At 49.2% G+C, this 13,668-nt stretch overlaps 1 protein-coding gene across 1 annotated transcript in view; it reads left to right on the forward strand.

Moving 5' to 3' along the window:
• Nucleotides 1–6,826: 6,826 nt before the first annotated feature.
• Nucleotides 6,827–13,668, forward strand: part of CHN1 (chimerin 1) — a 252,033-nt gene continuing 245,191 nt past the window's right edge. Inside the window, 2 exon segments of the mRNA XM_030209742.1 lie at nt 6,827–7,073; nt 7,171–7,301. Of these exon segments, the coding sequence (XP_030065602.1) occupies nt 7,277–7,301 (25 nt within the window). The 5' untranslated portion in view covers nt 6,827–7,073; nt 7,171–7,276.

A 13,668-nucleotide genomic window follows, 5' to 3' on the forward strand; every position in this document is an offset into this window, starting at 1 on the left:
TGAAGTTAGAATATCTCACTGGAAAGGTTTTTGTAAAGGCTGAGGTAACCCTTGTGCTTTTTATGTTAAACATTTTTATTGAACAAAGAAATAAAGATACAATCAGCAAACACTCAGGGAGTCTTTTACACAGCAGCACTAGAATATAATGGGCGTCTGTGTTCGAGCCAGCTGATTTGTAGCGCGAGCTAAAAACACTAGTGCTGTTGAGCCTGCAAATAGGTGGGAAAATGTGGGATACAAGTGCAATAAATAAAATAATAAAAGACCCCCTCAATTTGTTCAGTGGTTTTGCAAACAATTCCATCCCATGCCTGTAGCTACCCTCCCTCCTCCCATCCTAGTATGCTGAGAAAATGGTCCAAAAAAGAAATGTAGACCACTCAAAAAGCACAGAACTCCAAATCTGGTCCCTCTGCCCCGGAACAGGAAGTAGCAGCAGAGGGAGCAGGGAACCGGAGAGCCGACAGTCGTGCGGTTGCTCCCTGCACCCCTCCTGCAGCGTGCACCCAGGGCGGACTGCCCCACCTCGTGACGCCACTGAGCAAATCCAGCTGAATCTTGAAGATTCACTAGAGCAACTAAACTGTAGTGTGACACTGGGGCCTTAGTAAAAGGGGGTCCAAGTGTAGCCTATGGGTTTTTCTACACCATTCTTGTTGGTGCTGGAAAACTCCTCACAGCCAATCAGAGAACAAATAATGCAGTGACATCACCTCTCACTGGCAGCATTACAGCCCTGATTATCTCTTTTCCCTTTCCTTTCCTTATTAGGAGGGAGGGGTTAAGGAATCAGTTACTTAGGGGTCCTTTTACAAAGTGTTGGTAAGCCCAACACGAGCTTACCGCGCACTAACCTGGAATTACTGCCGGTCCAACGCAGCCACCGGCGGTAGTTCCAGCTTGAACACACACCATTTCTGTTCTCCAGAAATTTTTTTATAGCATGGCACTAACCTGGGAGGACCTTAGTGACCTTGAAGGTGTGTAGAGGGAGATCCTGTTCGTCAAGTACTCCGAGCCATTTCCTTTAAGGTCTTGAAGGTCCAAGTAGACCTCAGAACGCTACCACTCATCCCTGGGAAGGAAGTGCAAGAAATGGATTTAATCTTTGGGATCTTCTGGTTACTTCCCAGTGACCTGGGAGGGCCACTCTCCCAGATAGGATGCTGGGTTTGGTGGGCCTTTGGTCTGATCCAGCATGGTATGTCTTATATTCTTACACCCTAATGCAGCTACCTTCTTTCTTTGGCAGTCCAGAGACAATGTAATTCCACATCATACAGTCATTACACAGCTGCTTCCTGCCGTTAAGAAGAGTGTCATGAGTGCTATACTTTTGATAAAATATCTGCTATTGATAACATTTCATACTTTTCTAGATATACACTTGGCACATAAAATACGACAGTTTTAATATCTGTAATCCCTGCCAGTCTGGGGTGTCTTAACAGGGTTTTTTTTTACTCTCTGCTTGGCAAACTAGGGGCAGACCTTCAGAGTTTTCGTGGATAAGATATTGTATGTCCAGGTTGTGACAGTATACTTGAGGGGTGGGGGGTTATTGACAAATTAATCTACACTCTCCACTGGCACTCACTCAGTAACTCAGTCCAAGCCAAAATTGGGGTTCTGAACCCATGAAGTTTACTCAAGGATAGTCTTTAAGAAAAGAGGACAGACTTCAACAATGCTACAGGCAAAAGGCAGAGAGCACCAATAACTGCAAATACTTCCAGTCACTTATTTCTCCAAGGACTCAAGTTTATTAAAAACTTTCTATCCTGCCTAACAGAGCAAACCATCTAAGCGGCATACAATCTAAAAATAACAATGAATAGGAGAAGGAAAATAGGAGATGAATCTATAAAAATTACATGAAACAAATCCCAAGACTCCTTTTACTCTCTTTCTCTTGTACACCTTAACAAGGGTGGCTTTACCAATTTTGAGCCCAGTGTGGACCAGTTTGGCCCCCCCACCCCCACCCCAGTGGTCTGGTATATCTCCCTGTCACAAAACACACACCCCCAACCTTAAAACATGCATTCTTCTGTAGAGGGCTCAAGACAGCATCAGCAATTCCTATAAGCCATCTGCCGCTAACCCTAGAACCTGCTCTCTGCTGCATCCTGCTCTTGCAGAAACAGGAAGTTACATCTGCCGCTAACCCTAGAACCTGCTCTCTGCTGCATCCTGCTCTTGCAGAAACAGGAAGTTACATCAGAAGGGGACTGGATGCAGCAGATAGCAGACTCTGGAGTCAATGGCAGACAGCCTGTGCGAATCACTGCTGCTGCCCTGAGCCCTCTATGGAGTAATGCTGTTTTAAAGGGGGGGGGGGGGGTGTTCAGAGACAGGGACACATGTTGGGGCAGGGCCCCTAGGAGTTCAGGACCCTGTATGGCCGCCCCTGAACCTTAAAATCCTGGCTTAAACTCACATATGGTCTCAGATGAAGTTCTTTTCAGCTTCTTGGCACTCCCTATTCAGCTCTAAGAGATATCCTCTGTATCCACTCCTCCTTTCCCAGGACCAGAGGCTCCCTGCCGCTCTTCTATGCTCAACTCCTCTCTCTTTCTTCCTTCTTAGAAGCAGCTCTACCCAGATCACATGTCCAAGCAAGAGCAGAAGCCTAAGTGGTGCACACGCTCACTTCTCACTACTTCTCTGGTCCTCCTGGTTAAATGGCCAGGCTAGCCAAAAATCTTGTTCCCTTCACAGAATCAGTGTAGTGGCTGAGGAAACAGAGCCATGCTTACCATTTGGATTTTTACTAGTCCCAGTTTTCTTCTCAAAGCGGTCTGCTACTACTACCTCACTGGTCAGGAGAGCCCTCCCTTTCTTCTGGAAACTGCAGAGGTCTTTACAAGTCAACATACAATACTCTACATATCTTTACTATCCTCAGCCAGTCCAAATGCACTTAAGCTAGAAAATACTTTTTAGCTGTATATGAATCTGTATCATACCATACTCCTTAGCCTTTTGATTCATTGGCTTTTGTGAAATATTTGAAGCAGGCAGTTATTTCCATGCTAAGAACATAGTATCTCATTAGCCCTCTGTACCATGAGGAAACTGAAGGGGTCTTTTACTAAAGCTTAGCGTGAGTTATCTGCAAAAGGGTCCATAGGAATAAAATGGGCCCTGCTGCAGATTAGTCGAGCTAAGCTTTAGTAAAAGACCCTCTGAATGAACTTTGTGGGTGTTTAGTCTATGTGGCACATGATCAGTTTCATTACGATATATATTGGCCTCATTAGCCATTCTTGAACAAGTAAAGTTGCTCTCCTAAAATCCTGTAATTGGGTATAGGAAGCAAACTGGGCATCCTTCAGTGCCGATGTCAGCTGAAGACAAGAGCAGGAAGCCAAAGAAAAAAAGTTCCCTCACATCACTTATCAGAGTGCCACATTTAAATGGCTTCAAAATAACTTACATATGGACAGTTGTGTCATTGGCTAAATCATGCTGTACCTGTTTACATGGTAAAAACATCCATGGCAACAAAAAGGGGATGTTTTTGAGTAGACCTCTTTTAATAACAACTAAGTGCCAAAAAAGTGCCCAAACTGACTAGATGACCACTGGAGGCATGACCCCCCCCCCCTTATTCCCCCAGTGGTCACTGACCTCTTCCCACCCCCCCCCCACCCCCCTAAGAGGTGAACGTGACAGTACATACAAGACTCCATGACAGCAGCGGGTCCTTGGAGTAGCCTAGTGGTCAGTGCTGTGGACTATAGAGAAGGGGAACCAGGCCTATATCTCACTCTAACTGGTACACTTGTGGTGGAAAGTGTGAGCACCCAATATCCACAAAATACCTACTGAAACCACATATAGCTGACACCTGCAGGCATAAGGGTTATTGTAGTGGTGTGCAGTTGGGTACAGTACATTTTTTTGCTATTCCTGGAAGGCGCACCATACAATATACGGGGGTAACACCTCTTTTTGAAAGGGCCAGATGTACCAAGCATTTTTCCTTAGCACCTCTGAGAGAAAATTTGGACCTTTTTAACTTAGTTATATGTGTTCATAAATGTCTCTTGTCTATTTTTCCCATTAGAGAATGTTCTGAGGGAATAACTAGCAAGTACATCAAATAGGGCTGGCCCAACCATTAGGCAAGACTAGGTGGTCGCCTAGGGCAGCAGCCGCAAGAGGGGCAGCAGAAAGCAATCCCATCCAGTCCCGAACCAATCAACCAGGGTCCACAAACTCGCCCCCTCCTGCCAGAGACAGATGGGACACTTTTAACCCAATGACAGAGGAGAGCCTTGACAAAATCCTAAGAGACCTTCGACCAACTACCTGCTCCCTCGATCCCTGCCCATCAAAGATAGTGCAGCAGGCAAGAATGGGCCTCATAGAAGGCGCCACAAAAATTGTGAACACCTCTCTTTCAAATGGGCAGCTACCAACAGCATTAAGAAGGGCAGTGGTCCGCCCTCTGCTGAAGAAAAACAACTTTGACCAGGACAAACATGAAAATTACAGGCCAGTATCCAATATCCCATTTCTAGGGAAACTCATGGAACAAACAGTCTGTGTTCAACTTAATGATGTGGTTAGAAAAGAGAAACTGGCTAGATCCATGTCAATCTGGATTCAGACCTGGTTATGGTACAGAAACAGTCCTTGTATCCCTACTAGATGATTACTACTACTACTATTTAGCATTTCTATAGCGCTACAAGGTGTACGCAGCACTGCACAAACATAGAAGAAAAACAGTCCCTGCTCAAAGAGCTTATGATCTTCACAGAAACCAAGACAAGGGATTCGCCTCAATGTTAGTACTGCTTGATTTCTCTGCAGCTTTTGACACTGTGGATCATGATATCATGCTAGCACGACTGACAGAAACAGGTATCAATGGAACAGTACTTGCTTAGTTCAGATCCTACCTATCAGAGAGGCAACAATCCATAATGTTTGGCAGCAACTCATCACCACCATGGACACTGATCTGTGGGGTACCACAAGGATTGATACTGTCACCTATTTTGATCAATATCTACTTCAAACCACTAGCTGAGCTGATTCGGTCAATGGACACTCAGTTCTACATCTTTGCGGATGATGTACAGCTACTTATACCCATTGAACCTGACTTACTTACAGCCTTGAATAAACTGATTACCTCTCTAACATCAATTCAAGAATGGGCTAAACACAACAAACTTTGCCTGAACCCAAGTAAAACCGAGCTTCTCTGGGTCCCTAACACAAGTGGATACATACCTGAAATCAAAATCCCTTTTGGGAAGTATGAACTACCCCTCAAATCACAAGTCAGGAACCTTGGAATACAGTTAGATTCAACACTTACACTGATTCCCCAAATCCAAGCAACCTTCAAGAACTGCTTCTACTATTTGCATCTTCTCTCCTTACATCAAGAAGGTAAATCTTATCCCAGTTGTACATGCCATGATAACATCAAGACTGGATTACTGCAATGCACTATACAATGGTCTGACTACAAAGGGCCTGCACCAGCGCCAGTTGATTCAGAATGCAGCAGCAAGACTGGTAGAAGGTTGCAAGCGACGTGACCATATCACACCATTTTTGCAAAAACGTCACTGGCTACCAGTACAATACAGGGCTAAATTTAACACTCTATGTCTGATCTTAAAGGCTCTGTAAGGAAATGGCCCTGAGTACCTAAAATATAGGATGTCCTTCACACACCACCAAGGACACTAAGGCCCTCCCAAGGATGTTCACTAACCACACCCTCTCCAAAAGACATTACATGATGTGATACCCGCAAGCGAGCCTTCTCCGGAGAAGCCCCCACACTCTGGAATGCATTGCCTGAAAGGCTCCACTTAACACAAGACTATCTCTACTTCAGGAAGCAAGTGAAAGCTTGGCTCTTCAACCAGGCCTTTAAAGGAACAAGTAACTAACTTGTTAGTCTCACTCACACACACACACACACAAGGAGTGACTCAGGCTGCATATACTGCAGCAGGACATGTTTATCTACTCCTACTCTAGCTGATATAATATTTAACCATTTCTCTGACCTCGTATACAATTTTCTTTAAATCAGTCACCATACTTTCTAACTCTTCCTACTTTCTTACCCATCTATATGTTACAACTTTGCCTTACCCTTCACTATCAATTATAATGTTCTATTACGTATTTGGGTTGACATTGTAAGTAGTATACCATGCCATACTTTGTATTGTTTTTGAATATTTTTACTGCTGTAATTGTCTATTGCTCATGTTTGATCTATTCTTACTGTACACTGCCTTGAGTGAATTCTCTTCAAAAAGGCGGTAAATAAATCCTAATAAATAATAAAATAAATAATAATAAATAACAGTGAAATCCGGACAGCCATATAATTCAAAGAACCATCAGTTTAATATTTAAAAGTATGATGTCCAGACAGTTATATGTTTTTAAAGAATAGTTGTGGGGTGATCATGATTGTAGAGTTTAATTATCCAAATATTGGAGAAGGTAGCTGACCAGCTAGGGACCTGAAAATTAAGAGGGGGGGGGGGGTAGGAAGGGGCAAGTATTAGGTTGCAGGTTCGCCCCTAGGGTGCCTAATACTCTTGCACTGGCCCCGCCATCAAAAATTCTACAAAGAAACCTTACCAATGATTGCCAATGCGTTTTAAAGCTTTTACTCATGCTCAGCAGGTATCTTCCTGAGAGGAGTCAGAGAAGCTGGAAGAGGGTTATGTGAATCGCCTGTCGTCAAGGCAACGCGTGGAGCCACCAGCTGCCCCCCCCCCCCCACCGCCTGGAGGTAGCTGCAGTAGCAGCAACAGCAGTGGGAGGAGAAGCCCCCAGTACTCCTGATCTTGCTCCTGCTTTTGCTTTGGTCATGTGGTGAATGAAGCAAGATGGTGCCCGAGAATCTAAAGGATGTGGTATGAGTGAGAACCCGGGGAGAGCACAGAGCGAGTGCTGCTTCCCTCCAGCAAAGGATCTCTTTTTGTTATTTGTTTTCCTTTTGTGACGTTTGTCACGCTGAATCGGTCCTTGCCCTTTCATGCAGCGGGAGTAATTCTAAAATAAAAAGAGCCCACGTAGGTATTGTATAGAAGGATCTGCTCAGACCAGCGCGCTCTGTGTAGACCGAGATTTGTGCTTTTTACTGACAGTTTGTCCTTTGCTTTGTTTCAGTCTTTTTTTTTTTTTTTTTTGCGGGGAGTTTAGTTTGCCGAGAACTGCTGACCCCATGCCAGGGCACTTGGTGCTGTCTGCAGATTCTTGAACTTGCAGCTTTAGGATGGCCCTGCCTCTTACATTGTTTGGTAAGTAAAGTGGTAATGCATTGTGCTTCACCGCTGTATTATTCCGTCCTATGATCTATCTTCTCTACAGAGATTTTATTTTACTGTTGTTATTGTGTAATTAAGTTGTGTCTTCACGGTTTTTTTTTTCATTATGTATTACTTTGGCAAGACAAGTACAATTGTCATGCCAATAAAGTTATCTGAAGGAGTCCTCGGAGGGGAGCATCATGCTGCTTCCCTGTACAGCTCTGATGTGCTGGCCAGTGCCATAAGAAAATCCTGTGGAGCTTTTCCATTGTTTCCTTGCAAGGGCAGAGTCTCTGGGCGTGTGCTCCTCCGTTTCAGTGGCTTGTGTTGATAGGGATTTGTGCAACAGTAGCTGCTCTAGTTACAAAATCCATTAATTAAAAAAAATGTGTGTAGTGTACAGGTTTGTTTGTTTTGTACCCTGATCTTCTATAAGGCACTCTGATGGAAAGCACTTTTTAAGTATTATCACTGATGTGAGTGACTTGCATTCGCAGTTCTGCCGTGGTCTCGTTCATTTGTAGTATAGCAGTACATAGCTTGAACAGTAGTGACAGTTGTATGTGGTAAGCCTGACCCACATGTGCAGGCTGTAGACATGTGGTTGTAGTGTAAGAAGGGCTGTTTGTTCTTCCCACCCCTTGCTTCTGGCAGAGTGGAGAATCTGTATACAGTGGGGGTGAAGGTGAGAACTGGCTGTCTCAGTGTGGGGTCGATGCAGAAAGCCACCTGTGCAGCTATGCAGCTTCTACCACAAGCTTAAAACTGTGCTATGCAGAAAGCTAATGCAATGCAAAATTTATGCACTCAGAACTTGTGCACTAATTGGTGGATGCCTGTCAGGCACATGCATACAAAGAAGGTCAGCGGTAAGTGCAGCTTCATGTGCACATGTCCAAAGAAGATTGTTTGCCCTTGGCCCGGCTTTGTCTTTCAGCGGCCCTGCTCTTCCCCAAGTACCCTTCTTCCCTCCTCCTACCCCTTGATCTTACCCTCCTTTTCCTCAGACCAGTAACAGGCAGGAATGGGAAGCAGTATTGCTGAGCAGAAACTTCTTCTGCTGTCTCTCTGACAGGCTCTAGTGAGCAGAATGAGCTAACCAGCCATGGAAGGCAGTAGGGCAGCCATATTTCAGAAGGACCTCCTCTCCTGTTTTCCATTCTGGACCCAGAATGTTAAAGCAAGACTGCCTTGAGGAGGAGTGGTGGGCCCTGACTGTGCTGCTCCCCTGCCTGCTGCTGTCCCCAGGCAGTAGTTGGTTCTGCCCTTACTGCTCCTTTTCCTGCCCAGGCAGGAGGTGGGTCATTCTTGATGCTCTCTGATCACGGTATGGACCCCAGTGTAGCCTCAGGTATGTTGAAGTAGCCACGAACCCTCTGTTCATTTGACACATGACCCATTGTCTCAGAGGTTTTAATTATATGGAAAATGATACCTTCTTCTTGTTTAGATATTTGAATGTTCGTTATCATCTCTATCCACTGAATATTTACTAGCGCTGCAACTGGACTAGGTTGCTGCACAACTTGTAACTTAGGCCAGTTCCTCATATCTTGTTTAGCTGTACGTAAGACATGCCTTCAGTTTACCACCCATCTATTTATTCCAGTGACTTTGTATTACCCATCTTATCCCTATCTCATTTGCACTTGCCCCCTCGGCTACATAGTAAGATATTTCATTGTATTGTAGGACCAGCGTTAGCATCATTTCTATGTTATTTGAATGGTCTAATGTGTACTTATTAGGTGCAGGGCCAGTCTTAGGCAGGGGCAACAGGGACGGTCACATAGGGCCCCACGCCTCTAGAGGCCCCGTGGCACTCCCACTCCCCGTCATTGCCGCGATCTGACTCCTTGCCTCCCCTCCCCCGAGCCGCACATACTCGAAACCACCCTTGTGGTCTAGTGGAGTCTTCAGGGCAGGAAAGATCCCCAGTCATTCCTGCCCGCTGCCAGCGCTGACCCCCCTTGTTGCCGCATCGCTCTTTAAAAATGGCTGCCGAGACTTCCAGCAGCGGCCTCGCAAGACTTGTGCTGAAGTCTTGCGAGGCCGCCGTTGGAAAAACTGTAATTCTGTCTCCTTAGCAAATGCCAATGTTTTTATATGCCATAGTCCTTTGCTGTCCTTGCCTTTTGTGTGTAATCCATTCTCCGAGGACAAGCAGGCTGCTTGTTCTCACTGATGGGTGACGTCCACGGCAGCCCCTCCAATCGGAAACTTCACTAGCAAAGTCCTTTGCTAGCCCTCGCGCGCCCGCGCGCACCGCGCATGCGCGGCCGTCTTCCCGCCCGAAACCGGCTCGAGCCGGCCAGTCTTCTTTTGTCCGCACTCGGTACGGTCGTGTTTTCGCCGTGTCGAGCCCCGGAAAGTCGACCTCGCGCGTCCAATTTGTTTTGAACGTGTTTTTTTCCTTCGGGAAAGCTTTGTCCTAGTCGGGAAGTGCTCCGGAAACCCCCCGCCGGGTTTCGTGTAAATCCTCCCCGTACTTCCAGCTTTTTTGCCCCGGTAAGTTTTCTTTCGTCGTCGGGGTAGGCCTCTTTTCGGCCTCGGTCGAGATTTTTTCTCCCTCTAAATTTGGTGCTTCAAATTTCGCCATTTCGGCTTTTGATTTCGCCGGCGTGATTTTTCCGCCCATGACATCGAAGCCTTCCAGCGGCTTCAAGAAGTGCACCCAGTGCGCCCGGGTTATCTCGCTCACTGATCGACACTCGTCGTGTCTTCAGTGTCTGGGGGCCGAGCACCGCCCTCAGAACTGCAGTCTGTGTTCCCTGCTTCAAAGGCGGACTCAGGTAGCGAGACTAGCCCAGTGGAACGTGTTGTTCTCGGGCTCTTCGTCGGCATCGGCACCGGGATCTTCGAGTGCATCGACGTCGTCAGCGTCCAGACCATCTTCCTCGGCCGCCCCTGCATCGAGTGCATCGAGGCATCGGGCCTCTGCATCGGCGCCGAGACATCGGATAGCTGCATCGACGTCGGTGGTACCAGGACCTCGTCTGCTGATGTCGTCGGACGGTGGTGCATCGGGTGGAGTGCAGGTGAGGGCTGTCCATTCCCCTGCTGGTGGCGGTGAGCCCTCGGGTGGGTCTCCGCCTACCCTGAGGGCTCCTGCGGTACAGCCCCCCCGAGATCGACCTTCTTCAGTCTCGGCCCCGAGGAAGCGACGGATGGATTCGACGTCCTCCTCGTCGGTGCCGGGGAGCTCCGGTGACATGCTTCGGAAGAAATCGAAGAAGCATCGACACCGGTCTCCTCCCCGTGTCGGCACCGAGAGCTCTGGGTCGCCGAGGGATTCGGCACCCAGCAGGCATCGGCACCGAGAGGACCGCTCACCCTCTGTTCAGGAGGTGTCGATGCGCTCCGCTCTGGACAGCCCGGAACAGCCTCCACGCCCGGAACAGGTACTGACGTCGACGCCTGCATCGACCTCTCAGCCTTTCTCTGCAGCCGCTCTAAACGAGAGCCTCCGGGCCGTTCTCCCAGAGATTCTGGGAGAGCTGTTGCGCCCTACCCCTCCGGTACCGGCGGTGCTTGCGCCACCGGTACCGTCGAGCGTGGCGCCGGCTGGCCCATCGCCCAGGTTGAGGTCCCCGACGTCGGTACCGCGTGCGGTACCGACCGCGGCCACCTCCCAGGAAGGCTCCCCGACTACGTCGGCGGAGGGAGCTTCGCCGATGCGGGCGAGGGAGTCTACCTCTCGACGCCCCCATCGTGGACGGGGTTCCACGGAGTCGAGCAGGGCGAGGTTGCAGACACAGGTCCGTGAACTTGTGTCTGACACCGAGGGTGAGGCCTCGTGGGAGGAAGAGGAAGATCCCAGATATTTCTCTGACGAGGAGTCTGAGGGTCTTCCGTCTGATCCCACTCCCTCTCCTGAGAGACAGCTTTCTCCTCCCGAGAGTCTGTCTTTTGCCTCCTTTGTCCGGGAGATGTCTACGGCCATCCCCTTCCCGGTGGTTGTGGAGGACGAGCCCAGGGCTGAAATGTTTGAGCTCCTGGACTATCCTTCTCCACCTAAGGAAGCGTCCACTGTTCCCTTGCACCATGTCCTGAAGAAGACATTGCTTGCGAACTGGACCAAGCCATTAACTAATCCCCACATTCCCAAGAAGATCGAGTCCCAGTACCGGATCCATGGGGACCCAGAGCTGATGCGCACTCAGTTGCCTCATGACTCTGGAGTTGTGGATTTGGCCCTAAAGAAGGCTAAGAGTTCTAGGGAACATGCTTCGGCGCCCCCGGGCAAGGACGCTAGAACCTTAGACTCCTTTGGGAGGAAGGCCTACCATTCCTCTATGCTCGTGTCCAAGATCCAGTCTTACCAGCTCTACACGAGCATACACATGCGGAATAATGTGCGGCAGTTGGCGGGCTTGGTTGATGCTCTTCCCCCTGAGCAAGCCAAGCCTTTTCAGGAGGTGGTCAGGCAGCTGAAGGCGTGCAGAAAATTCCTGGCCAGAGGAGTTTATGACACTTTTGATGTTGCGTCCAGGGCCGCTGCTCAAGGTGTGGTGATGCGCAGGCTCTCATGGCTGCGTGCCGCCGACCTGGAGAATAGAATCCAGCAGCGGATTGCGGACTCGCCTTGCCGTGCGGATAACATTTTTGGCGAAAAAGTCGAGCAGGTGGTAGAGTCTCTCCACCAGCGGGACACCGCATTCGACAAGTTCGCCCGCCGGCAGCCTTCAGCTTCTACCTCTACAGGTAGACGATTTTTCGGGGGAAGGAAGACTGTTCCCTATACTTCTGGCAAGCGTAGGTACAATCCTCCTTCCCGACAGCCTGCGGCCCAGGCTAAGCCCCAGCGCGCTCGCTCTCGTCAGCAGCGTGCGAATCAGCAAGGCACCGCGGCTCCCCAGCAAAAGCAAGGGGCGAGCTTTTGACTGGCTCCAGCAGAGCATAGCCGACATCCAAGTGTCAGTGCCGGGCGACCTGCCTGTCGGAGGGAGGTTGAAAGCTTTTCACCAAAGGTGGCCTCTCATAACCTCCGATCAGTGGGTTCTCCAAATAGTCCGGCAAGGATACACCCTCAATTTGGCCTCACAACCTCCAAATTGTCCACCGGGAGCTCAGTCCTACAGCTTCCAGCACAAGCAGGTACTTGCAGAGGAACTCTCCGCCCTTCTCAGCGCCAATGCGGTCGAGCCCGTGCCATCCGGGCAAGAAGGGCTGGGGTTCTATTCCAGGTACTTCCTTGTGGAAAAGAAAACAGGGGGGATGCGTCCCATCCTAGACCTAAGGGCCCTGAACAAATATCTCGTAAAAGAAAAGTTCAGGATGCTTTCCCTGGGCACCCTTCTCCCCATGATCCAGCAAAACGATTGGCTATGCTCTCTGGACTTGAAGGATGCCTACACACACATCCCGATACTGCCAGCTCACAGACAGTATCTGCGATTTCAGCTGGGCGCACGCCACTTCCAGTACTGTGTGCTACCCTTTGGGCTCGCCTCTGCGCCCAGGGTGTTCACAAAGTGCCTAGCTGTGGTAGCAGCGGCGCTTCGCAGGCTGGGGGTGCACGTGTTCCCATATCTCGACGATTGGCTGGTGAAGAACACATCCGAGGCAGGAGCCCTGCAGTCCATGCAGATGACTATTCGCCTCCTGGAGCTACTGGGGTTTGTGATAAATTACCCAAAGTCCCATCTTCTCCCAGTGCAGAAACTCGAATTCATCGGAGCCCTGCTGGATTCTCGGACGGCTCGCGCCTATCTCCCAGAGGCGAGGGCCAACAACTTGTTGTCCCTCGTCTCGCGGGTGCGAGCGTCCCAGCAGATCACAGCTCGGCAGATGTTGAGATTGCTGGGCCACATGGCTTCCACAGTTCATGTGACTCCCATGGCCCGCCTTCACATGAGATCTGCTCAATGGACCCTAGCCTCCCAGTGGTATCAGGCCGCCGGGGGTCTAGAGGACGTGATCCATCTGTCCACGAGTTTTCTCGAATCCCTGTATTGGTGGACGATTTGCTCCAATTTGACTCTGGGACGTCCCTTCCAAATTCCTCAGCCTCAAAAAGTGCTGACCACGGATGCGTCTCTCCTGGGATGGGGAGCTCATGTCGATGGGCTTCACACCCAAGGAAGGTGGTCCCTCCAAGAAAGCGATCTACAGATCAATCTTCTGGAGTTGCGAGCGATCTGGAACGCTCTGAAGGCTTTCAGAGATCGGCTGTCCCACCAAATTATCCAAATTCAGACAGACAATCAGGTTGCCATGTACTATGTCAACAAGCAGGGGGGCACCGGATCTCGCCCCCTGTGTCAGGAAGCCGTCAGCATGTGGCTCTGGGCTCGCCGTCAAGGCATGGTGCTCCAAGCCACATATCTGGCAGGCGTAAACAACAGTCTGGCCGACA

The sequence above is a fragment of the Microcaecilia unicolor genome, chromosome 7 (assembly GCF_901765095.1).
Source record: "Microcaecilia unicolor chromosome 7, aMicUni1.1, whole genome shotgun sequence".
Classification (NCBI taxonomy): domain Eukaryota; kingdom Metazoa; phylum Chordata; class Amphibia; order Gymnophiona; family Siphonopidae; genus Microcaecilia; species Microcaecilia unicolor.